General features: G+C 35.9%; 1 protein-coding gene across 5 annotated transcripts in view; it reads left to right on the forward strand.

Moving 5' to 3' along the window:
- Positions 1-27,561, forward strand: part of tln1 (talin 1) — a 207,001-nt gene that overhangs the window by 60,763 nt on the left and 118,677 nt on the right. For 4 of the 5 annotated variants that reach the window (XR_012385895.1, XR_012385896.1, XM_005155499.6 and 1 more), the window contains exons 6-14: positions 10,395-10,537; positions 12,395-12,522; positions 16,218-16,278; positions 19,703-19,807; positions 19,893-20,048; positions 23,491-23,592; positions 25,586-25,662; positions 26,666-26,846; positions 26,955-27,068. Coding sequence is in view for 3 of the 5 variants with exons in the window: in XM_005155499.6 (XP_005155556.2) it covers positions 10,395-10,537; positions 12,395-12,522; positions 16,218-16,278; positions 19,703-19,807; positions 19,893-20,048; positions 23,491-23,592; positions 25,586-25,662; positions 26,666-26,846; positions 26,955-27,068 (1,067 nt within the window). In the remaining 2 variants the exon portion in view is untranslated. 5 annotated transcript variants of the gene reach the window in all.

The raw sequence follows: 27,561 nt of genomic DNA on the forward strand, positions 1-27,561 counted from the left end.
ATAACTCCGCATCAGAATGTCACACAGACTTCTAACTGGGCTCATTTAACTCAGACTGTCAAACTGCCAATGACTGATCACCTTTAAACTTTCTGGCCACGCCCTAGCAACCACTTTTGGACCCTAGAAACCGTCCCATAGACTTCCATTGCAAAAGACTCTCATTGACTTTACATGGGATCAAACTTTGTGAGCTCATAACTCTGCATCAGACTGTCCTACAGACTAATGATTGAGCTCATTTAACTCAGTCTAGCCAGCAGCCAATCACTGATGGCCTTTTAACCTTCCAGCCACACCCTAACAACCAGATACTGCACCCTAGCAACTGTCCCATAGACTGCCATTAAAGAAGTTCAGACTGATATTGTCATGCTGCAGTGTGATAGAGACATGGGGGTTGTTTTTAACTGTTCATACTGGCAAGAAGCTTTGATACATCATCAGTCTAAGCTGTCAATCAACTCCATAGCAACAAAACAGACTAACCTAGCAACGATATAACAGCAGCTATATCTCAGCATCAGAACATCGTAGAGAGGCGGGGGTTGGCTTGTTTGACTCATGCTCTTACACAATCAATCTATCTATCTATCTACCTCTACCTATCTATCTATCTATCTATCTATCTATCAATCTATCTATCTATCTACCTTTATCTATCTATCTATCTATCTATCTATCTATCTATCTATCTATCTATCTACCTCTACCTATCTATCTATCTATCTATCTATCTATCTATCTATCTATCTATCTATCTATCTATCTATCTATCTATCTATCCATCATGCTAACAACATGCTAATTCATGCTAGAATCATGCTAGTTACATGCTAATTCATGCTAGAATCATGCTAGTCACATGCTAATTCATGCTAGAATCATGCTAGTCACATGCTAATTCATGCTAGAATCATGCTAACAACATGCTAATTCATGCTAGAATCATGCTAATTTATGCTAAAATCATGCTAGTAACATGCTAATCCATGCTAGAATCATGCTAACAACATGCTAATTCATGCTAGATTCATGCTAGTAACATGCTAATTCATGCTAGAATCATGCTAGTCACATGCTTATTCATGCTAGAATCATGCTAGTCACATGCTAATTCATGCTAGAATCATGCTAATTCATGCTAGAATCATGCTAACAACATGCTAATTCATGCTAGAATCATGCTAATTTATGCTAAAATCATGCTAGTAACATGCTAATCCATGCTAGAATCATGCTAACAACATGCTAATTCATGCTAGATTCATGCTAGTAACATGCTAATTCATGCTAGAATCATGGTAGTATCATGCTAATTCATGCTAGCGTCGTGCTAACAACATGCTAATTCATGCTAGAATCATGCTAGTAACATGCTAATTCATGCTAGAATCAAGCTAACAACATACTAATTCATGCTAGAATCATGCTAGTAACATGCTAATTCATGCTAGAATCATGCTAACAACATGCTAATTCATGCTAGAATCATGCTAGTAACATGCTAATTCATGCTAGAATCTTGCTAACAACATGCTAATTCATGCTAGAATCATGCTAACAACATGCTAATTCATGCTAAAATCATGCTAGTGAAATGCTAATTCATGCTAGAATCATGCTAACAACATGCTAATTCATGCTAGAATCATGCTAGTAACATGCTAATTCATGTTAGAATCATGCTAACAACATGCTAATTCATGCTAGAATCATGCTAGTAACATGCTAATTCATGCTAGAAGCATGCTAACAACATGCTAATTTATGCTAGAATCATGCTAGTAGCATGCTAATTCATGCTAGAATCTTGCTAGTAACATGCTAAATCATGCTAGAATCATGCTAACAACATGCTAATTCATGCTAGAATCATGCTAACAACATGCTAATTCACGCTAGAATTGTGCTAATTCATGCTAAAATCATGCTAGTAACATGCTAATTCATTCTAGAATCATGCTAGTAACATGCTAATTCATGCTAGAATCGTGCTAACAACATGCTAATTCATGTTAAAATCATGCTAACAACATGCTAATTAATGCTAAAATCATGCTAGTAACATGCTAATTCATGTTAAAATCATGCTAACAACATGCTAATTCATGCTAAAATCATGCTAGTAACATGCTAATTCATGCTAGAATCATGCTAACAACATGCTATTTCACGTTAAAATCATGGTAATAACATGCTAATCTATCTATCTATCTATCTATCTATCTATCTATCTATCTATCTATCTATCTATCTATCTTTTCATACTTTTTAAAACTGTTTAAACTAAATAAACTATTACCGTCAGGCTTTCACAAGCCAGCCTCAAAGTTTGTTCTCAAACTTTAAGAATCTAGTTATATTTATTATTCTTCTTCTGAGACTAAAAATTAAACTCTATCTCGTCCTAGGCCATTCAAGCTATGACCATCAAACTCGGGTCAGACCTCCGAACTATTCTGACTCGAGTTGCTATATCCTTTCCGACTGATCCGACTTTCGGTTTTCCGAAAAACGTCCCGGGACCGTCGGAAAAATCCCATAGACGTAACATTGGATCAAACTTTGTGACCTCATAACTCCGCATCAGAATGTCACACAGACTTCTAACTGGGCTCATTTAACTCAGACTATCAAACTGCCAATGACTGACCACCTTTAAACTTTCTGGCCACGCCCTAGCAACCACTTTTGGACCCTAGAAACCGTCCCATAGACTTCCATTGCAAAATACTCTCATTGACTTTACATGGGATCAAACTTTGTGAGCTCATAACTCTGCATCAGACTGTCCTACAGACTAATGATTGAGCTCATTTAACTCAGTCTAGCCAGCAGCCAATCACTGATGGCCTTTTAACTATCTAGCCACACCCTAACAACCAGATACTGCACCCTAGCAACTGTCCCATAGACTGCCATTAAAGAGGTTCAGACTGATATTGTCATGCTGCAGTGTGATAGAGACATGGGGGTTGTTTTTAACTGTTCATACTGGCAAGAAGCTTTGATACATCATCAGTCTAAGCTGTCAATCAACTCCATAGCAACAAAACAGACTAACCTAGCAACGATATAATAGCAGCTATATCTCAGCATCAGAACATCGTAGAGAGGCGGGGGTTGGCTTGTTTGAATCAGGCTCGCACACCATCTATCTATCTATCTATCTATCTATCTATCTATCTATCTATCTATCTATCTATCTATCTATCTATCTATCTATCTATCTATCTATCTATCTATCTATCTATCTCTAACTATCTATCTATCTATCTATCTATCTATCTATCTATCTATCTATCTATCTATCTATCTATCTATCTCTAACTATCTATCTATCTATCTATCTATCTATCTATCTATCTATCTATCTATCTATCTATCTATCTATCTATCTATCTATCTATCTATCTATCTATTTATCTATCTATCTCTAACTATCTATCTATCTATCTATCTATCTATCTATCTATCTATCTATCTATCTATCTATCTATCTATCTATCTATCTATCTATCTATCTATCTATCTATCTATCTATTTATCTATCTCTAACTATCTATCTATCTATCTATCTATCTATCTATCTATCTATCTATCTATCTATCTATCTATCTATCTATCTATCTATCTATCGATCTATTTATCTATCTATCTCTAACTATCTATCTATCTATCTATCTATCTATCTATCTATCTATCTATCTATCTATCTATCTATCTATCTATCTATCTATCTATCTATCTCTAACTATCTATCTATCTATCTCTAACTATCTATCTATCTATCTATCTATCTATCTATCTATCTATCTATCTATCTATCTATCTATCTATCTATCTATCTATCTATCTATCTATCTATCTCTAACTATCTATCTATCTATCTATCTATCTATCTATCTATCTATCTATCTATCTATCTATCTATCTATCTATCTATCTATCTCTATCTATCTATCTATCTATCTATCTATCTATCTATCTATCTATCTATCTATCTATTTATCTATCTATCTCTAACTATCTATCTATCTATCTATCTATCTATCTATCTATCTATCTATCTATCTATCTATCCATCATGCTAACAACATGCTAATTCATGCTAGAATCATGCTAGTTACATGCTGATTCATGCTAGAATCATGCTAGTCACATGCTAATTCATGCTAGAATCATGCTAGTTACATGCTAATTCACGCTAGAATCATGCTAGTCACATGCTAATTCATGCTAGAATCATGCCAGTCACATGTTAATTCATGCTAGAATCATGCTAACAACATGCTAATTCATGCTAGAATCATGCTAGTCACATGCTAATTCATGCTAGAATCATGCTAACAACATGCTAATTCATGCTAGAATCATGCTAGTAACATGCTAATTCATGTTAGAATCATGCTAACAACATGCTAATTCGTGCTAGAATCATGCTAGTAGCATGCTAATTCATGTTAGAATCATGCTAACAACATGCTAATTCATGCTAGAATCATGCTAGTAACATGCTAATTCATGCTAGAATCATGCTAACAACATGCTAATTCATGCTAGAATCATGCTAGTCACATGCTAATTCATGCTAGAATCATGCTAGTCAAATGCTAATTCATGCTAGAATCGTGCTAACAACATGCTAATTCATGCTAGAATCATGCTAGTAACATGCTAATTCATGCTAGAATCATGCTAGTAACATACTAATTCATGCTAGAATCATGCTAACAACATGATAATTCATGCTAATTCATGCTAGTAACATGCTAATTCATGCTAGAATCATGCTAACAACATGCTAATTCATGCTAGAATCGTGCTAATTCATGCTAAAATCATGCTAGTAACATGCTAATTCATGTTAAAATCATGCTAGGTACATGCTAATTCATGCTAGAATCATGCTAGTAACATGCTAATTCATGCTAAAATCATGCTAGTAACATGCTAATTCATGCTAGAATCATGCTAACAACATGCTAATTCATGCTAGAATCATGCTAACAACATGCTAATTCATGCTAGAATCATGCTAACATTATGCTAATTCATGCTAGAATCATGCTAACAACATCTATCTATCTATCTATCTATCTATCTATCTATCTATCTATCTATCTATCTATCTATCTATCTATCTATCTATCTATCTATCTATCTATCTATCTTTTCATACTTTTTAAAACTGTTTAAATAAACTATTACCGTCAGGCTTTCACAAGCCAGCCTCAAAGTTTGTTCTCAAACTTTAAGAATCTAGTTAGGCTGGCTTGTGTAGCAAGCCAGACTACTGAAATCCTATTTAAACTTATTATTATATTTTCTTCTTCTGAGACTAAAATTCAAAACTCATCTCCTCCTAGAGGTTTCAAGCTATGACCATCAAACTCGGGTCAGACTTCCGAACTATTCTGACTCGGGTTGCTATGTCTCCTCAGACTGATCCGACTTTCGGTTTTCCGAAAAACGTCCCGGGACCGTCGGAAAAATCCCATAGACGTAACATTGGATCAAACTTTGTGACCTCATAACTCCGCATCAGAATGTCACACAGACTTCTAACTGGGCTCATTTAACTCAGACTATCAAACTGCCAATGACTGATCACCTTTAAACTTTCTGGCCACGCCCTAACAACCACTTTTGGACCCTAGAAACCGTCCCATAGACTTCCATTGCAAAAGACTCTCATTGACTTTACATGGGATCAAACTTTGTGAGCTCATAACTCTGCATCAGACTGTCCTACAGACTAATGGCTGAGCTCATTTAACTCAGTCTAGCCAGCAGCCAATCACTGATGGCCTTTTAACTTTCTAGCCACGCCCTAACAACCAGATACTGCACCCTAGCAACAGTCCCATAGACTGCCATTAAAGAGGTTCAGACTGATATTGTCATGCTGCAGTGTGATAGAGACATGGGGGTTGTTTTTAACTGTTCATACTGGCAAGAAGCTTTGATACATCATCAGTCTAAGCTGTCAATCAACTCCATAGCAACAAAACAGACTAACCTAGCAACGATATAACACTAGCTATATCTCAGCATCAAAACATCGTAAAGAAGCGGGGGTTGGCTTGTTTGACTCATGCTCGCACTCTATCTATCATCTATCTATCTATCTATCTATCTATCTATCTATCTATCTATCTATCTATCTATCTATCTATCTATCTATCTATATACCTCTACATATCTATCTATCTATCTATCTATCTATCTATCTATCTATCTATCTATCTATCTATCTACCTTTATCTATCTGTCTATCTATCCATCCATCTATCCATCATGCTAACAATTTGCTAATTCACACTAGAATCATGCTAGTCACATGCTAATTCATGCCAAAATCATGCTAGTCACATGCTAATTTATACTAGAATCATGCTAACAACATGCTAATTCATGCTAGAATCATGCTAGTCACATGCTAATTCATGCTAGAATCATGCTAACAACATGCTAATTCATGCTAGAATCATGCTAGTAACATGCTAATTCATGTTAGAATCATGCTAACAACATGCTAATTCATGCTAGTAACATGCCAATTCATGCTAAAATCATGCTAACAACATGCTAATTCATGCTAGAATCATGCTAGTAACATGCTAATTCATGCTAAAATCATGCTAGTAACATGCTAATTTATGCTAGAATCATGCTAGTAACATGCTAATTCATGCTAGAATCATGCTAACAACATGCTAATTTATGCTAGAATCATGCTAGTAACATGCTAATTCATGCTAGAATCATGCTAGTAACATGCTAATTCATGCTAGAATCATGCTAGTAACATGCTAATTCATGCTAGAATCGTGCTAGTAACATGCTAATTCATGCTAGAATCGTGCTAACAACATGCTAATTCATGCTAGAATCATGCTAACAACATGCTATATCATGCTAGAATCGTGCTATTAACATGCTAATTTATGCTAGAATCGTGCTAGTAACATGCTAATTCATGCTAGAATCGTGCTAACAACATGCTAATTCATGCTAGAAACATGCTAGTAACACGCTAATTCATGCTAGAATCATGCTATCAACATGCTAATTTATGCTAGAATCATGCTAGTAACATGCTAATTCATGCTAGAATCTTGCTAGTAACATGCTAATTCATGCTAGAATCGTGCTAGTAACATGCTAATTCATGCTAGAATCGTGCTAACAACATGCTAATTCATGCTAGAATCGTGCTAACAACATGCTAATTCATGCTAGAATCCTGCTAGTAACATGCTAATTCATGCTAGAATCGTGCTAACAACATGCTAATTCCTGCTAGAATTGTGCTAACAACATGCTAATTCATGCTAGAAACATGCTAATTCATGCTAGAATCGTGCTATTAAGATGTTAATTTATGCTAGAATCGTGCTAGTAACATGCTAATTCATGCTAGAATCATGTTAGTAACATGCCAATTCATGCTAAAATCATGGTAACAACATGCTAATTTATGCTAGAATCATGCTAGTAACATGCTAATTCATGCTAGAATCATGCTAGTAATATGCTAATTAATGCTAGAATCATGCTAGTAACATGCTAATTCATGCTAGTAACATGCTAATTCATGTTAAAAGCATGCTAGGTACATGCTAATTCATGCTAGAATCATGCTAGTAACATGCTAATTCATGCTAGAATCGTGCTAACAACATGCTAATTCATGCTAGAATCATGCTAACAACATGCTAATTCATGCTAGAATCATGCTAGTAACATGCTAATTCATGCTAAAATCATGCTAACAACATGCTAATTCATGCTAAAATCATGCTAGTAACATGCTAATTCATGCTAGAATCATGCTAACAACATGCTATTTCACGTTAAAATCATGCTAATAACATGCTAATCTATCTATCTATCTATCTATCTATCTATCTATCTATCTATCTATCTATCTATCTATCTATCTATCTTTTCATACTTTTTAAAACTGTTTAAACTAAATAAACTATTAACGTCAGGCTTTCACAAGCCAGCCTCAAAGTTTGTTCTCAAACTTTAAGAATCTAGTTAATTTTATTATTCTTCTTCTGAGACTAAAAATTAAACTCTATCTCGTCCTAGGCCTTTCAAGCTATGACCATCAAACTCGGGTCAGACCTCCGAACTATTCTGACTCGAGTTGCTATATCCTTTCCGACTGATCCGACTTTCGGTTTTCCGAAAAACGTCCCGGGACCGTCGGAAAAATCCCATAGACGTAACATTGGATCAAACTTTGTGACCTCATAACTCCGCATCAGAATGTCACACAGACTTCTAACTGGGCTCATTTAACTCAGACTATCAAACTGCCAATGACTGACCACCTTTAAACTTTCTGGCCACGCCCTAGCAACCACTTTTGGACCCTAGAAACCGTCCCATAGACTTCCATTGCAAAATACTCTCATTGACTTTGCATGGGATCAAACTTTGTGAGCTCATAACTCTGCATCAGACTGTCCTACAGACTAATGATTGAGCTCATTTAACTCAGTCTAGCCAGCAGCCAATCACTGATGTCCTTTTAACTTTCTAGCCACACCCTAACAACCAGATACTGCACCCTAGCAACTGTCCCATAGACTGCCATTAAAGAGGTTCAGACTGATATTGTCATGCTGCAGTGTGATAGAGACATGGGGGTTGTTTTTAACTGTTCATACTGGCAAGAAGCTTTGATACATCATCAGTCTAAGCTGTCAATCAACTCCATAGCAACAAAACAGACTAACCTAGCAACGATATAACAGCAGCTATATCTCAGCATCAGAACATCGTAGAGAGTCGGGGGTTGGCCTGTTTGACTCATGCTCGCACACCATCTATCTATCTATCTATCTATCTATCTATCTATCTATCTATCTATCTATCTATCTATCTATCTATCTATCTATCTATCTATCTATCTATCTATCTATCTATCTATCTATCTATCTATCTATCTATCTATCTATAAACTGCTTCTATCTATCTATCTATCTATCATTCTATCTATCTATCTATCTATCTATCTATCTATCTATCTATCTATCTATCTATCTATCTATCTATCTATCTATCTATCTATCTATCTATCTATCTATCTATCTATCATGCTAACAACATGCTAGAAACATGCTAGTTACATGCTAATTCATGCTAGAATCATGCTAGTCACATGCTAATTCATGCTAGAATCATGCTAGTCACATGCTAATCATGCTAGAATCATGCTAACAACATGCTAATTCATGCTAGAATCATGTTAGTCACATGCCAATTCATGCTAACAACATGCTAATTCATGCTAGAATCATGCTAGTAACATGCTAATTCATGTTAGAATCATGCTAACAACATGCTAATTCATGCTAGAATCATGCTAGTAGCATGCTAATTCATGTTAGAATCATGCTAACAACATGCTAATTCATGCTAGAATCATGCTAGTTACATGCTAATTCATGCTAGAATCATGCTAATCACATGCTAATTCATGCTAGAATCATGCTAGTTACATGCTAATTCATGCTAGAATCATGCTAGTCTCATGCTAATTCATGCTAGAATCATGCTAGTAACATGCTAGTTCATGCTAGAATCATGCTAACAACATGCTAATTCATGCTAGAATCGTGCTAATTCATGCCAAAATCATGCTAGTAACATGCTAATTCATGCTAGAATCTTGCTAGTAACATGCTAATTCATGCTAGAATCGTGCTAGTAACATGCTAATTCATACTAGAATCATGCTAGTAACATGCTAATTCATGCTAGAATTATGCTAACAACATGCTAATTCATGCTAGAATCATGCTAGTAACATGCTAATTCATGCTAGAATCGTGCTAACAACATGCTAAATCATGCTAGAATCATGCTAACAACATGCTAAATCATGCTAGAATCATGCTAACAACATGCTAATTCATGCTAGAATCATGCTAACAACATGCTAATTCATGCTAGAATCATGCTAACATTATGCTAATTCATGCTAGAATCATGCTAACATCTATCTATCTATCTATCTATCTATCTATCTATCTATCTATCTATCTATCTATCTATCTATCTATCTATCTATCTATCTATCTATCTATCTATCTATCTATCTTTTCATACTTTTTAAAACTGTTTAAATAAACTATTACCGTCAGGCTTTCACAAGCCAGCCTCAAAGTTTGTTCTCAAACTTTAAGAATCTAGTTACACTTTTTGTCACATTATACTATAGAGTAAAACCTGTTAATTACATCAATAAAAATTGTAGTTTTGTAACCAAACTCCAATAGTATTATGTATATTAGAAAAATAAATAAAATCAAACCAGTTACAGTTATATCTAGTTGAATTCGCTGATTGGGATTTTAATGTGTATTTAGTGAATTGGTTGGATCATGGGCGGACGCTGCGGGAGCAGGGTGTGGAGGAGTCTGAGATGCTGCTTCTTAGGAGAAAGTTCTTCTACTCAGACCAGAATGTGGATTCCAGAGACCCTGTACAGCTCAACCTGTTGTATGTGCAGGTAAAAACCACAGGAAATTCTCTTCGCATCGTAATCATGGCCTTATGTCATCTGTAAAATGGTGTTATTGTTTTGCCATCTGCACTAGTGCTTTCAAATGTTTTGCTCTCAGAAAACAATGAAATAATTTTGTCACAAATGTGTAAAGAGTAAAATGATATGCCGGTTACTTTCAATCTAACTTGAGCGTGAAACCTGGCGTACGCAAAGTTTTTGTGCGTACGCAGTGTTGATGCATGAGGCGCAGCACCCCATTACTCTCCTTGGTCAAATAGCCCTTACACAGCTTGGAGGTGTGTTTTGGGTCATTTTCCTGTTGAAAAATAAATTATGATCCAACTAAATGCAAACCGGATGGAATAGCATGCCGCTGCAAGATGCTGTTATAGCCGTGCTGGTTCAGTATGCCTTCAATTTTGAATAAATCCCCAACAGTGTCACCAGCAAAGCACCCCCACACCATCACACCGCCTCCTCCATACATGTGATTACTGCTCTAAAATATGTTCTTTTTAATTGTCTAGGTAAAAAACAACAATTTTTTTCCCATTGAACTCAATATATTTTACTTGAAAAAACATGTAAAATATTTTGGAACAGTAGTTTTTGATGTGGAGGGTTTTTTTTTCTGGAGATACAGTTGCCCTAAAAAATAAATAGTTGTAAAAAAACACTTAAAAACCCCCTTACAAATACCGTAGGAAAATGTTGGTGAAAATGTTGGTGGGTTTAAAACCCTGACTTTACCAAACTACAGTAAATCTTGAAACCAGTTATCGTCCAATGCCTACTGTAGGCTAAAATATTTTTAAAAAAGCATTTTAAATGTTTCCAGATTAGATGTACATAGTTCAGTCAATCAATCAACCAACCAACACCAACCGACCAATTGACCGACCAATCGACCAACCAACCAATCAACCAACCAACCAACCAACCAACACTAACCAATTAACACCAATCAACACCAACCAACACCATCCAACCAACACCATCCAACCAACACCATCCAACCAACACCATCCAACCAACACCATCCAACCAACACCATCCAACCAACACCATCCAACCAACACCAACCAACACCAACCAACCAACACCAACCAACCAACACCAACCAACCAACACCAACCAACCAACACCAACCAACCAACACCAACCAACCAACCAAATTTTATTTATATAGCACTTTCCTACAACCAAGGTTGACCAAAGTTCTTTATACAAGTAAAAGCAAATTATACAACACAACAGAACAGGAGACGATGCAAAACGATACAAAAATTATCAATAAAATCCTACAAACATTAAAACATAATGACGTGTCAGTGCTATCCATTAAAAGCCAATTTAAACAAGTGGGTCTTAAGCTTGGCTTTAAAAAGTGGCAAGTCAGTGATTGTACAAAGCTCAGTTGGAAGGGTATTCCAGAGTTTAGGACCTGCCACTGTTAAAGAGCGGTCACCCCACTGCTTGTATCTTGACCGAGGGACTTCAAGCTGAAGTTGGTCAGCAGATCCCAAAGCTCTGCTGGGTTTGTGAATGTGCAAAATTTTGCATAAATAAATAGGAGCAAGGCCATTGATGGCATTAAAAACAAACATCAAAAGTTTAAAAATCAACTCTAATCTCAAAAGGGAGCCAGTGGAGGGAGTAGATAATTGGTGTAATATGTTCACTTTTTCGACTGTTAGTTAACATGCGCGCAGCAGCGTTTTGCACAAGCTGCAAACAATGAAGACTAACTCGAACATGATTAACTCCAATATAAAGTCCATTGCAATTGTCCAAACTTGAACTAACAAAAGCATTGATGGCTTTCTCATTACATTTAAGGTATCGTGTTTTGTATTCCAGGCCCGTGATGACATTTTGAACGGCTCTCACCCTGTCTCCTTCGATAAGGCCTGTGAGTTTGCTGGATACCAGTGCCAGATTCAGTTTGGAGACCACAATGAGTCCAAACACAAACCTGGATTCCTAGAGTAAGCACTCACGTTTATATAATTCGAAAATCCTGCTTTTGTGTGGTGTCGTTGAAAAGAAACCTCTGTGTTTGGGTTGATAATGTATAAACATTTGATCATAATTTAATTATTTCATAGTTAAGACATTTTTAAAAAAAACTCAAGAAATGATCCCAAACTGCATGAAAAATGAAAACATCTACAGTCAATATTACAATTATTGATAAGTTTTTTAAGCAGATTATCAGAGAAATATGACTCTGAATATGATTTTATAGGAACGTTTTTAGATAAAAGTGCACTATAAGAATAAGTCAGTAAAATATACGGTTAAAAATTTGCATTTTACTTTATTTCATCATTTGTTTTTGACATACAGCAATGATTCCATGTTTTTATGTCTACACAGCATATCACAGACAGCAAAAGGAACACAACCATAAACATACAGTTGAAGTCAGAATATTTAGCCCCCGTGTTTATTTTTTTCCCAATTTCTGTTTAAAAAAAAAGAGATTTTTTTTTCATATATTTCTAAACATAATAGTTTTAATAACTCATTTCTAATAACTGATTTATTTTATCTTTGGCATGATGACAGTAAATAATATTTGACATGAAACTCTACTGGGTAGTTGCGCTGGTTGTTTGGGTCTGTAATGTTATTAGCATCTTCATAGGGGTGGTATTGTTTTAATTGATGAAGCAGGTTTGTGGTGTGGTGTTATGATGGCACGAGCCGTTTGCAGTGCACGTTGCTCTGTTTTGTGTTGGATTGCATAAAAACAAGTTGCTTAAGACTACTGAAGTGACTGTGACTTTTTTTTTCTTACTCCTTCAAGTGCAACTAACACTGCATAGCTGTAAACTTGTACTGCGTGCGGCATCCGGGAGAGCAGGCTGCAAAATACCTGTGCAGCGTTACTCATAGTGCAGAAATAATATCGAACAATTATCCAACTGTCATTAACAATTTATCGAAAAATGTATATCGGGATGATTATCGTTATCGAATTATCGCCCAGCCCTACATGGATTTATTGAATAAATGTTTATAGCCCCTTTCACACAGTGATACCGGTAAATATCCAGAACATTTCCGGAACTACTTTACCGGTATATTTAAAAAAACGCTGTTCACACAGGCGAGGACGTTACGGAATTTTTCCGGAAAAGAGCATTCACACATCCATCGAAAAATGCTGGTAAATTCTGACATCATTAACCAGAAATGACCTCTAAACGGCTGCGCTTGTGTTTGTAAACATTTGACTACATTACAAACTCTTCGGATGGATCAGTATTGAGTACAACTCTAATGAAAACATAGGGTAACACTTTCGCATGTCGAGATGTTCATGATATGTGTGTGTGCTGGCGCTATGGGCGCTCACGGGCACACGCAAAGCTTGAAGGTAAACAAACAACGGATTATCATAAACATTTTATCGATAATTATTTACACAGCATTAAGAAGGAACATAGAAACATTATCTGACTAACATCTAGCAGCTAAAGGTGTCTGGAAAAAATATTTAAAGGCTTTTATTCTCATAAACCGCGCGCATGTGAATGCGTCTGACTGTTCTGATTGGCTAAAGCAGACGTCTCACGTCAGCCCGTTCTAGACGTGCACGCGCTTATTACGGCAATCTTCCTTCTGCATTCACACAGCGCAGCATTCCGGCAAATTACCAGTAATGTTACAACTTCTCTTTCCGGAAAATAGCCAGAACGAATTTACCGGTATTTTCAAAAAGGACCTGTTCACACATACAACCTTTCCGGAAAATTGCTGGCAATCTTCCGGAAAGGTCTGTATGTGTGAAAGGGGCTTATAACATGCCACCTTTTGTTTTTCAGCCAGTTTCTTGAACTTTCTCTCATTTATAAGCAAAAACTTATGGAAGACTATAAAATTTGTTCGGCATTTCTTATTTTCGCAGATTTAAACAATCCTAAAACAACACCAAACATAAACAGTTTGATGTTCTGATAGCATTTCCTATGTCGAAGAATCACTTCATGCCCATCTGAATTTCGCACTTTAGCAATAACGTCTTGTGAAAACAACCTACAGTATATATAGACGGTGTTCAATGTGTCATTCACACAACTAAACACCATCATGGTAAAACATATAAAAATAATGTAATGCAGTAAACATTATCAACATTAGAGGTACAATTAAAGACTAATCTGCATAACGCAATAGAAAGATACTAAAACCATTGTAATGTCAACAAAATATTGTGGTATCATCATGTAGGGAATTCTGGGAAAGTGAATTTACAGTTATTTACAATATTCAGTTGAAGTCAGAATTATCAGCCCCCTTTTGATTTTTTTTCTGTTTTAAATATTTCCCAAATAATGTTTAATAGAGCAAGGAAATTTTCACAGTATGTCTGATCATATTTTTTCTTCTGGAGAAAGTCTTATTTGTTTTGACTAGAATAAAAGCAGTTTTTGATTTTTTAAACAATTTTAAGGTCAGAATTATTAGCCCCTTTAAGCTATATTTGTTTTCGATAGTCTACAGAACAAACCATCATTATAAAATAACTTGCCTAATTACCCTAACCTACCTAGTTAACCTAATTAACCTAGTTAAGCCTTTAAATGTCACTTTGAGCTGTATAGAAGTGTCTTGAAAAATATCTAGTGAAATATCATTTACTGTCATCATGACAAAGATAAAATAAATCAGTTATTAGAAATGAGTTATTAAAATTATTATGTTTAGAAATGTGTTGAAAAAAATCTTCTCTAAATCAAATAGAAATTAGGTACAAAATAAACAGGGGGGCTAATAATTCTGACTTCAACTGTTAATTACAGAAGCTTACTGTTAACCAAGTTACATCTTTTACTGTAGCATTTTTACAGTTTTTTTTACGGGCATTTTTTACAGTGTTTGCTGAATTAATCTTTCCTAAAACTTTTTTTGTTTTGCTTTGCCAATGTCTTGCAGTGTATTTTTTTTTCTTCTCATATTTTTTGTAAACTGTGTTTAAAAAAAGCTGATATCACCATCAGTCACATCGTTGATGAGATTAACAGCTTTTAGAAATGAGTGTTTTTCTCTAGTGCATAATTTTAGCTAGCATAGTTAGCATAATTTAGTGCAGAACTTTTTAAGCTTCAGTGATTAAATTACATACAAACTCGAAACATCTAACTTTTGTTAAGTGACCATCATCCATAACACGCTCTGACCAAAATTGAGGTGTTTTTAATCCATAATTTTTGCTTTGATACAAAATATAAATGTTTGTCATTTCACCTTATTTTATTATCTCAGTATAGCTAAGATTAATGTACAGAATTATACAAAAACTTTGATTTGTCATTACACAACCTAGCTAGTCCGATAATCAATTTATGGTTTAACATAATTCAACATTTTTTACAATTCAATCTAAATTTAGGCCTCTAGTTATCGATAGCCAAAAATATAGCTATAGATGTGGCATGCTATTTATGGTTTGACATAATTCATTTAGTCCAATATCATTTTTGTATTGTATTTTTGTATTATAGATTATATTTTAGGACTGCCTCCACAGCTACCCAGACATGGCCAAACACAGGCTACTGGGTAACAGATATTAAAAACAAAAACACTTTTATATACAGCACGATCCACTGCTAAATTTGCCAAATTCTCTAAAATCAGCAGTTAATTCTTGCCTGCTCTCTGTTTCCTCCAGTTTGAAGGAATTCTTGCCCAAAGAGTACGTCAAGAACAAGGGCGAGAAGAGGATCTTTCAGGTGAGGTTTTGTACAGTTCATTCTAGGCCCTTTTATATATTTATTTTACTGTGTGTTCACACTGAAGGCGGTGAAAGCATCAGAGTTCATTCTCGCCGCCCTGGCAACAACCAAGTGTGCTGCAAGCCTGCGTTTGAGTGAAGGTCTCGGCCGTTAGATCGCCCCCTGGGGGCTGGCTGCAGTACAAGTCATAAAGCCCGCCTCCTCCGTGTTAATGAACTCGAGCCCAAATAAAAAAATGTATTACACTTGCAATAAAATGTCCCGAAAGATGGTTCAGGTCGATTAAGACACTGGTTATTGTGCTGAAATAGGTGCAGATCTTCATTTTTGTAAACAGTTTATTTTTAGCAGTAATTTAATGCTGGGCGTGTCATCGTGATTGACAGCTGTGATTGACAGTTTCTCAAAGCGCGGCGTCTGAGCTTCGGCAGGAGACTGAAGTAGACTGAAATGTTATTATTCGATTTTTGTGTTATTTTACCATGACAAAATGAGTTCAGCAGTAAACTACAGTTTCTGACATACATGATCTGGTGGAAACTGTTTATTCGCTAAGGTCAGGGCTTTTTTGGTCTTTATTAGTTTGCTGATACACGCCTAACCACCCAGATAGCAAAACACACTCGGGCCAGTTGCGGCTAGATTCTCGCCTGCAGGAGACTTACCCCTCAGAGCTCAGACTGACTACCTCTGCTGGACCTACTCCGGATGCCTGGACTCACTGCCCGATTCCAGCCTGAGTCAATCGAGCCAGATGCGGCGGCCGAGCGAGCCGGCGCTGCCGCATGCGAGCCGGGATCAGCTTGCGACGGCGCGAGTAGGTTATGCGCTGCGGCCCGGAGCTGGCGCGATTGAATATATAAAACCCTCATATTTGTTAACGTTATTACATCCATTTGTGTTGATATGACAGCAAACGCATGCTGAGAAGTTTGGGGGGCGTAGTTGATTTTACATAAAGCGTTTGATTGGAAGCTCGACTCCGCTCATTTTCGCGGCTCCTCCTCTGGCTATATCAGACAGTCCTTCTGCGCATGTCAAGGCTCCAATTTTAGCAGTCTTTTGCGACAGTTTGTGCCCGTCAAGCAGGCGTTTTGCCCTCAAGGCGTTCAATGGGAAAAGGGGCTGTCGCGTCGTCCATATTTTTTACAGTCATTGGCGACAACACTGTATGTCTTCACAGCTCCGCCGGCAAGAGCGTCAAAATTTGCTTCATTGGTTTCATAGGCCCCGTTTACACTAATGCGTTTTCGTTTTAAAACGCATAAGTTTTGCTACGGTCAATCCGTCCACACTATGCCGGAGTTTTCGAGCGCAGAAAACAGAGCGTTTTGGAAACGCTGAAGAGGCTGTTTTCAATCTAAAATGCTGCTGCTCCGTCTCAGTGTGGATGGGGGAAAACGGGGAATATTTTCCTCAATATTAAGTAGCCTACACACACAGTTCAGTCCCGCATTCGCTCTTTGTAAGTTCAGACTTCGCAAGTTTGATATGGAAAACAGACCCTCGAGGACATGTCTGGTAAATCCTTAAAGGGACCAGTGTACTTTATAACCTTATTCACATCACCCTGGCTAGGTTGTTTAACTTTCTCACCAATAAAATGAAAACATGATTTAAAGAACTGCTTTTTTCATTTGATATTAACAACTTCGACAGCAGAAATGTTGAGGCGTCGTGCTGCAAATATGAGTGTCATCTTCACTGTATGCATATTTTTAACAAAACGGAGCCTAACATTACTGCCTCCTTTCATTTTAATTGAAGATACCAAACATACCCTCTTTTGCTGAATATCCGTTTTAATAATCAATAATGGCCATTATAGCGTACAATAAGTTCATACATTAAAGGAAATAAAGGCAAGCAATCAGTCAATATACAGAATGTAGCCTACGTGGCTACATTAACTTATCTTTGCACTCAGCCAAAACACGTTACCTGAGAACTAATAAATTCAAAAGACCAAACTCGAGAAATATGTCGATAGATAAAGACAACAAGATGAATTAAATATCACGTTTAGCAAATATAGTGATATTAGATCCAGCGGGAGATTCTTGATGAACACTCCGAGCATAGCTCTCATCTGGCTAGATATGCTGCACCGCATGCCAGAGAGTGTGTGTGTGTGGTCACGTGATGTGCGTTTTCAGTAGTTTGGTGTAGACGGAGAGTTGTTCAGAAACGCTGGGTGAAACGCTAGTGTGGACGCAAATCGTTTTCATTCAAAAACGCCGTTTTAAAACTTAAACGCACTAGTGTAAACGGGGCCATAGTTAAAGGAGCCATTACAGCATATCAGCTAATCACTTACATTCTCGGATAAAAAACATGCCTTCTAGCGTGAAAATGTTAACTATGGAGGATCAAGTTGTTACCAGTGTCCATATGTCTGAAATATTCTGAACAGCAATACTGTTTTGTACTGTTGGTATGGTTAGCATGAGATTCCCGCTTTTAAAAAAAGCATACAACATTAATGCACATCAGTAACTCACCCTGTACTTACAGAAGGTGAGAGTTCAAAGTGGCTATTACCGCCGCAGAATATACCGCCACCGTTTGAAATTTTTTGCCGCTTTGTTTTTAGTGTATGACCGTAGTTTGTAAATAAGCCGCCAGGGGGCGCAAAGGGGCGGGATGCGAACGAACAGAAATAGCCTATACAGCAGCTTTAAATATGCTACTGTGCTTGTAAATGAGATTAAAAAATAAGTCAAAGCATTATAATTCCTTAATTAATCATTTAAAATTTGTTAACATGCTTTATTGTAAACTTTTTAAGTGCAAAGTGAATTCGATTTGGAAAATAGAATTGAAGAAATAAAAGACAACTAAAATGAAAGCACAAACATTCAGTACAAATAAGTAGTGTTAAATAAATAAATAAATAAATAAATAAATAAATAAAGCAGTCTTTTAGCCTAAATATAGAAAGATGTTCAGTGTTTGATGTTTTGAATGGACTAAGACGAGACATTTTTATTTATGTTATTATTTTTGTTTTTATTTCCATTTTCGTTGTTGATTATATTTTACTATCTCATTTTATGTCTCAATTATTGTAAATAACAATTAACGAATAATGAAAATAAATGAATAATGAAAATAGGCCTAAATAAATAGTTTATTTAAAGACATTGCCGTGAAATTCTGAGAAACGGTCAGCAGCATGGTCTAAAGAGCTTAAGTTGAATGCTGCTTCATCAAAAGCAAAAAAATAAATTGACCTACCTTAAGCAGATCACTAAAAGTATAATAAAAAATATTTTTGTATGTATCTTATGTCCCTGTGTGAAAACATGGTAAACAACTGTAAAGTTTACATTACCAACTGCTGATGAATAAGCATGAAAATCCAAACCTCCTCATGTATTACTGTTGAAACCAAACTAAATGATACATTTTTTATTTACAGGCACACAAAAATTGTCAAAACATGACCGAGATCGAGGCCAAAGTCAACTACGTCAAACTAGCCAGATCTCTGAAAACATACGGAGTGTCCTTCTTCTTAGTCAAGGTAACGATTTCGTTCTGATATGAATTAGGAATATAGTGTTATCCTGATCTCTTGTGCCATTGGTAATTGACTTTTCTCTTTGCAGGAAAAAATGAAAGGAAAGAATAAGCTCGTGCCGCGTTTGTTGGGCATCACTAAAGAGAGTGTGATGAGAGTGGATGAGAAAACCAAAGAGGTGATTCAGGAGTGGAGTCTGACCAACATCAAACGCTGGGCAGCTTCTCCTAAGAGCTTCACTCTGGTACAAACACACACACACACACACACACACACACACACACACACACACACACACACACACATGTTTGTTTTTGTGAAAAGTGGAGACAATACATAGACTTCCATTCATTTTTTACTGCCCAAACCGTATATTACATTGCCCTCACCCCACCCACCCCTAAACCCAACCATCACAGGAGTCAGTGTGCAGCTGTACTCTCTGATTAAACTCATTCTCTAGGATTTATAAGCTTTTTGAGAAATGAGGACGTCACCAATGCCCTAATATTTCACCTGCTTTTTGTAATACCTGTGTCATACCCATGTCATTATACAGATTTGTGTCCTGATATGTCACAAAAACACGTACACACACACACACACACACACACACACACACACACACACACACACACACACACACGTTTGTTTTTTTGAAAAGTGGGTAAATTACATAGGTTTCCATTCATTTTATACTGTTCAAACCGTATATTGTATTGCCCTCACCCCACCCTACCCCTAAACCCAACCATCACAGGAGACTGTGTACAGCTCTCTGAAATAAACTCATTCTGTGTGATTTATAAGCTTTTTAAGAAATGAGGACGTCAGCAATGTTTTACACCTCCTTTTTGTAATACTTGTGCCATTATACAGATTTGTGTCCTAAACTATAGATTAAATCTATAACCTATAAACTATATAAACTATAGATTAAAAAAAGTCATTTTTTTTTAAACAGCAATGAATAACGACTAGTATTAAGCCTTTAAAAAAACAAAGCAAAATTATGTTTTCACGGGGCACATTTTATAGTTACATGACGATAAAAATGAGAGATATGTTTATAAATATTATTTATTTCGTATATTAATTCTTTTTTATGATTTCATTCTTAGGACCACAAAAAAAAAAAAAAAAAAAAAAAAAAAATATATATATATATATATATATATATATAAATATATATATATATATAAAATGTATTGGTGGGTATTTATCGGCGATAACATGCTGCGTTAACGCGAGACTCTTATCGGGCGATTAAAAAAAAAAAATATATATATATACATGTATCGCCGTTCATCTATTCTCAAAGTTGGGTTAGGGGCTGGGTCTGTCTGTTCTACGCAAGCTATTATGACTTTTACCTTGATATTTTAGCGTGGATGTTCACTGTAGGTGGCGAGAACGAGTCTTCGAACCAGTGTGTATCCCTACTGTGAAATTTCCACATCAGACATGACATGCTAACATGGATGCTGTTCACTAGAGTGAATTTAATTAATGTTAGCTGCACATCTAACTTACCAGGCAGCTGTAGAGTTTATACGTTCGAGTAAAACATATACAAATAAAATGAACCGGGTGCTTTTTTAAATGAATGACGGTGAATGAAAGTCAAATCGGTGATCCGTCTGATTAAAAAATGCCCTTCTGAATCAAATCAGCAGGATGTCCTTCTGGATCTTACACTTACTTCAAAGACACTACTGACTACGCTCACATGGACATTTGTAATCTAGTTATTGACCTTAATAGACACTAATATAATTAAGGTGTTTACGTGACATGCTTTCATGTAAGAGTTTCCTGTAATTTTGGGTGATTTTTAACTGCAGTTTGGCAGTTTCACATTCACTCCTGGACATTTCATTCATGCCCCCTGACAAACTGGGGTATTAGACGCAAATAAGGAGTAAGAACTGGTGAGAGTGTTTTGGAATTTATTAACTCACAACAAATGGAATGAAAAAAACTTCCGCCAATACATCTGCGCTAAAATATCAAGGTGAAAGCCATCATAGCTTGTGCAGAACAGACCCAGCTCCCAACCCGACTTTGAGAATAGATTAACGGCGATATTTTTTTAGCACCTGATAAGAGTCTTGCATTACCTCTGAGAAGGCCCAAACAAATGATCAAACAAAAGGACATGTAGAATTGCAGTTCATTCATTTGACAAAGTAGCAAATAATACAAGAAAGCAGTTCCTAATGTTAATAATAAAAACAGCAATTTAAAAAAAAATACACTATTATAAAAACATTTTCACACTTTGGGAAAAACAAAAAACTAAATATTAGGATTACTGCATTCCTACTAACAGTTTTAGTTTATTTTAAGGTGAGCAATTAATTAGTAATAATTGTGTTTAATAGTTATTTAAATGCTTTATTTTATTACAATTATTTGTAAAATATTTATGTTAAAAAAATAGTTTAATTCAATAGGTTACCTGACCTGTGTTGATGTTAATATGATTATAATCAGGTAATACCGATGATAATATGGCATCACTTCAATAGTTTACATCAGTAATCATTCATTTTGCAAAATGGGAGCATTTGGTCCAAGTCTGCAGCCCTGTAATAGACTAAACTGAAGCAATAATCAAGGCTGTCTCTGTAAATCAGGAAGATGTATGGATCTGATGTTTTGGCTTGTTGTTATTGCATTATGAGGAATCACAGCAGTGATTCGGTATTTAGGCTCTGGTTACAGACATATTGATCATCTTAAGGCCGAGTTGCTTAAGTTACCGGACAGTTTCTTCCGTCTTTCAACTCTCTTCAAACCAAGATACGTTTCATCGACTCCTCTCATAACATACAGTGCATCGCACTGAAATAGTTTGTTCAAAGACTTAGTCTAAAGATTTGGCTTGAAAGTGCATGCAAATGTATTTCAGGGTCAGAAAACAACAGCTTTTCAAAATGTTGACAGAATATAAAAGAATTATGCAAATATACAACACAGCTTTTTGTTTTTTAGGCTTATGCAGATATTTACAGCATGTAGATTTGTTCAGTTACTGACAAAATAGTTACAATTTGTTAAATTTAATCATTTAGCAGATGCTTTGATGCTGTTGTCCACAATTGAGGAGGCATTCAGCGCTTTAGCAAGAAGAAATAATACACACATAAAGTCCTATTATACAAAGGAACTGTTAGTGCTCAGAGAATTAAGTGCTAGAGTAAGGAGGCAGGAGTTTTTTTGTATATATAAAGAGAGAGAGAAGTGTGTTTCGACAGGTGGTTTATCAAGCAGGGTGACCACACTTCATAAATGCGTGTTTTTTTGTTTAGAGAATGTAAGAAATCTGGTGCAAATGAGCAAAACTGGTGTGAGTGTCAGTTAAAGTGTCAGAGATGAAAGAGTGTGTTTTCTGCAGGTGGTTTGTCAAGCCCACTCACATTTAGAAATGCGTAATGTTTTGGGGTTGTCTCATCTAAAGTTTCAAAATTGGCTCTTTCGTTGGTGGGAAAGTAACACTTTTACATTTGCAAACTACATAATAGACTAAATAACAGGTGGAATTTTAAAATCATAGAGACATTTTAATACGGAAAAGCATGCACTTCTGAGAGAAATGATCAGTAGTTTGCTGTATTATTTGTGCTGTAATTTTTACCTACCATTCGAAGTTACATGTCATGTGTGTACTCTTTCCTCTTCAGGACTTTGGAGACTATCAGGATGGTTACTACTCAGTTCAGACCACTGAAGGAGAACAGATTGCACAACTCATTGCTGGATACATTGACATCATTCTCAAAAAGGTAACACGCTATGACTTCTCAGGGGTGTGCAGCATTGACCAGAATGTTTTCTGTATATAAATAGGGCCTCTCCTATCATGTTTAAATAGATATAAGACCAAAACCACCAAGAGGAGGTAAAATTCCGCTTATAATGTGTGATTCATTCATTCAAATGATTCAATCTAAATGAAATTTACTCTATTGAACAATTAAAAGGATCATTAAATCAGTGATTTGTTCAAAAACAGATTAATTTAATAACAAAACACCACATTGCTGCCCAGTATTGCACAAATGTTCTGCTAAAGCTTTATTTGGAAACGTTTTATTGGCGTAAGTCTAAGAAAAAGAAAAGAACAAATATTTTGACTAAAACATAACTTGCCTACTATTGACTACACTTTTACTTGTGTGATATTACATTACTATATCATGTTTTACAAATAGAATCTAGAATACATTTTACATTTTACATTTTTATTTACAAAACATGTGCTTGTTTGTTGTAAAAATTCATAATAATGACAAAACAAACTAATTTGTGGATCTCCTTACCTCCGGGTTCAGCTACCCTGCCGTTGTAGCTGGTGTATTCTGGGAAATTTTCTTACCCCTTGGTTTCGATTGTGGTCCTGAAAAATCTCAGTTTGAAGGGGTATCTAGCTCTTCCCCTTAGCCCTACGCCTTGATGCTAAAGAGAATTGGGACACCCCTACCCCTTCACATGAACACAAGTGCAAAACGAAGTGCTTAGGGCTAGGATTGGGATTGGGCCTTACTTAATAGCATGCACATTGTTACAAAAATTACAATATTATCATAGATAATAAATATTACACATTCTTAATTCAAAGATTTTACTATAGTGAAAACCACAGAATCCATCATCTGCAGGTTTTCCAAATGGCTCTATTGATTTGCATGAACAACAACATCAAAATTAACATTATTCGCCAGATGTGTGCAAGCACACTAGGAGCTCATGGTACATGCATACAGTATAGTTTAAGTCAGAATTATTAGCCCCCTTTGAATTTTTTTATTCATTTTTTTTATATATATATTTCCCAAATGATGTTTAACAGAGCAAGGAAATTTTCACAGTATGTCTTATTTTGTAAGTCTTATTTGTTTTATTCTGGCTAGAATTTAATTTTAATTTAAAAAAATTTTAATAACCATTTTAAGGTCAAAATTGTTAGCCCCTTTAAGCATGTATTTTCTTGATAGTCTACCGTACAAACCATGGTTATACATAAACTTGCCTATTTAAAATAAATCTGTTATTAGAGATGAGGTATTAAAACTATTATGTTTAGAAATGTGTTAAAAAAAACTCTCCGTTAAAAATTCTGACTTCTGTATCAACACACTAAGACAGATGGACATTTTAAAAAGTTGAAAATAAAGAAAACAATAATAGATTATCCAAATGAGCATACTTTATAACCATCAAGCAAGTTTCACAACAATTCTGTTGCTAGATATATCTTGAGTTAAGTGCACATGCACATGACAGTTGAAAGTATCGCACATCAGACGCACACATTCGCATACTATTTAAAATGAAACTATTCAGATGGCGCTCTGTGACGCGGCAGAAATATGAAGTTTCCTGAATTGTAGCTGGGCACCGCGGACAGCAGCCGACTTGCAGCGCCAGTGTGTGTACACTGATAGAAACCCATGTTTTCATTTCTGAAACGCATGCCGCATCTCGTGACCCCCTTTACACTTTTGTAGGCACTGTTCATAATTTCCTATGCATTTGTGCAGTACTGTCACTAAGCAGCTCTTTTTCATATCAGTCTTATTTTGAATGGTTGTGTATCGTGTCCATGTGAAATTGCTGCTGCTGGTTCTCTACATTATGAGGAATTCCTCAACAAACCTCCATGTTTGAGCAACTGAGAATGAAACAATCTGCTCTGGCAACTAAATGCCTCTTTCAGGTTCTTTTCATAAGCATCTTTCCTCAAGTCACTGTGTCTGAAAACCTCTTCCTCTGCAGAAAAAGAGCAAAGATCACTTCGGCCTGGAGGGAGATGAAGAGTCAACCATGTTGGAGGACTCCGTCTCTCCGAAAAAGTGAGCCCCTTTAATAGTTCATTGCATTCTGGATACACAGAAACAGATATTTCCCAGTATTTCTCTGTTGCAATCGTGATATCCCAATAATTAACCCTGAAAAAATCGAAGCAGCGCAGTCACAACCAGGTTACTGTTGTGTTTGCGATAAGGAAAAACACTGAACACATGCGGGCATTTCTTCTTTCTTTCTGTTTACTGAACTAGTCCGCAGTAACGAAAACAGGCAACAAATTAGAAACAGATGACCAACCAAAAAGTAACTCAGGGTTATACAAACACAAAATACACTTTTGGCCAACACAAAATACATACATTCCTGATATGCGAGTCCCATCTCGCACTCAATACACTACAATTACTATAGCATAAATACAGAACTGCAACATACAAAAGAGAGAGATCGACTTAGAAAGTCACTTACCAGTTTTATATTGATTTGATCCGCTGTAGTTAGGAATAACACTAACACAATGCTTTTCTCTTCTAAGGGCTTATTATGCGGTGTCTGTCACCATCTCTGTCAACAATCTTTGTTCTGCTCAATGACAGGCTAATAGCCGCTGACACGCTGTCTCTCAGACAATATAAATATATAAAATAGGCACTATTCTTATAACTAAACTGCATAGTTGCTATCTAAACAACTACATTTTCACCTAAAAAATTTCCAAAGTGCATTGTTGTCCAACAGCAGCAATATTTGTCAAACTGTAGAGTGTCCTCTGCTTGTCGCTGTATGTGGGTGGAGTAATACACATAGGTGAAGGGTGAAGAGGCTGGACGAGTGCTGTTATTTGCAGAATATCACTCAGCTATCAGCCAATCAGATTCAAGAACCAGACAGAACTGTTGTATATTGACTGATATCGATTAGTTTCTCTATATGTCTCCTCGTCTCAGGTTCACATAGGGCGCTGAAATAAACCTTTTACATAGTTAAAAATGACGTATGTTTGTATGAAATGTCAGTTCTGATGGTAATGTGTAACGTCCAATTCAGGTCAACAGTTCTTCAGCAGCAGTTTAATAAGATGGGGAAGGTGGAGACGGGTTCTGTCGCTCTACCGGCCATCATCCGATCTGGTGCTGGAGGTCCAGAGAGCATGAAGATGGGCTCAATGCCACAGGCCAAACAGCACATCACCAGCGGTCAGATGCACAGAGGACATATGCCCCCTCTGGTCAGATATTCACCACAGTACCTGAAACTACACTGAGCGGAGAAAATACTACCATGTGTGAAGTTTGTGCTGTACAGTACAGTGAGGTGTCTGTGTTTTGTGTTGCAGACTTCAGCTCAGCAGGCTTTAACTGGCACCATTAACTCCAGCATGCAGGCAGTACAGGCGGTTCAGGCTTCTCTTGATGAGTTTGATGCCCTGCCTCCACTGGGGACTGATTCGGTGAGATGCTTTTAAATATAATTTTCTACATTCTGTTTGTCATTTTTGTTTTTAAAATTACAGTGGGGCAAAAATGTACGCATTAAAAGTGTTTTATGCTCCTCTAATATTATTATTATTATTATTATTATTATTATTATTGTTTTTATTATTTTATTACTACTATTGTTATTATTATTATTATTATTATTAATATTAATATTATTTAATTATTACTATTTTTATTATCACTACTGCTATTATCACTATTATTACTATTGTTATTACGGTTATAAAAAGGAAACGATACTATAATATTATAGTATAATAATATTGTACTATATAAGAATAATTATTATAGTAAAATAAAAAACTATTAACAGAGTTGCTATAACTATCACATTCAAATATTATATTTGATTATGTCAGTAAGCATATTTTGATTATAAATTTGTCAGAACTGACACCAAATTTCATTAAAATGTAAAAAATTTGTTAAGTTTGCGATGCTCAA

The sequence above is a fragment of the Danio rerio genome, chromosome 10 (assembly GCF_049306965.1).
Source record: "Danio rerio strain Tuebingen ecotype United States chromosome 10, GRCz12tu, whole genome shotgun sequence".
Taxonomy (NCBI): Eukaryota; Metazoa; Chordata; class Actinopteri; order Cypriniformes; family Danionidae; genus Danio; species Danio rerio.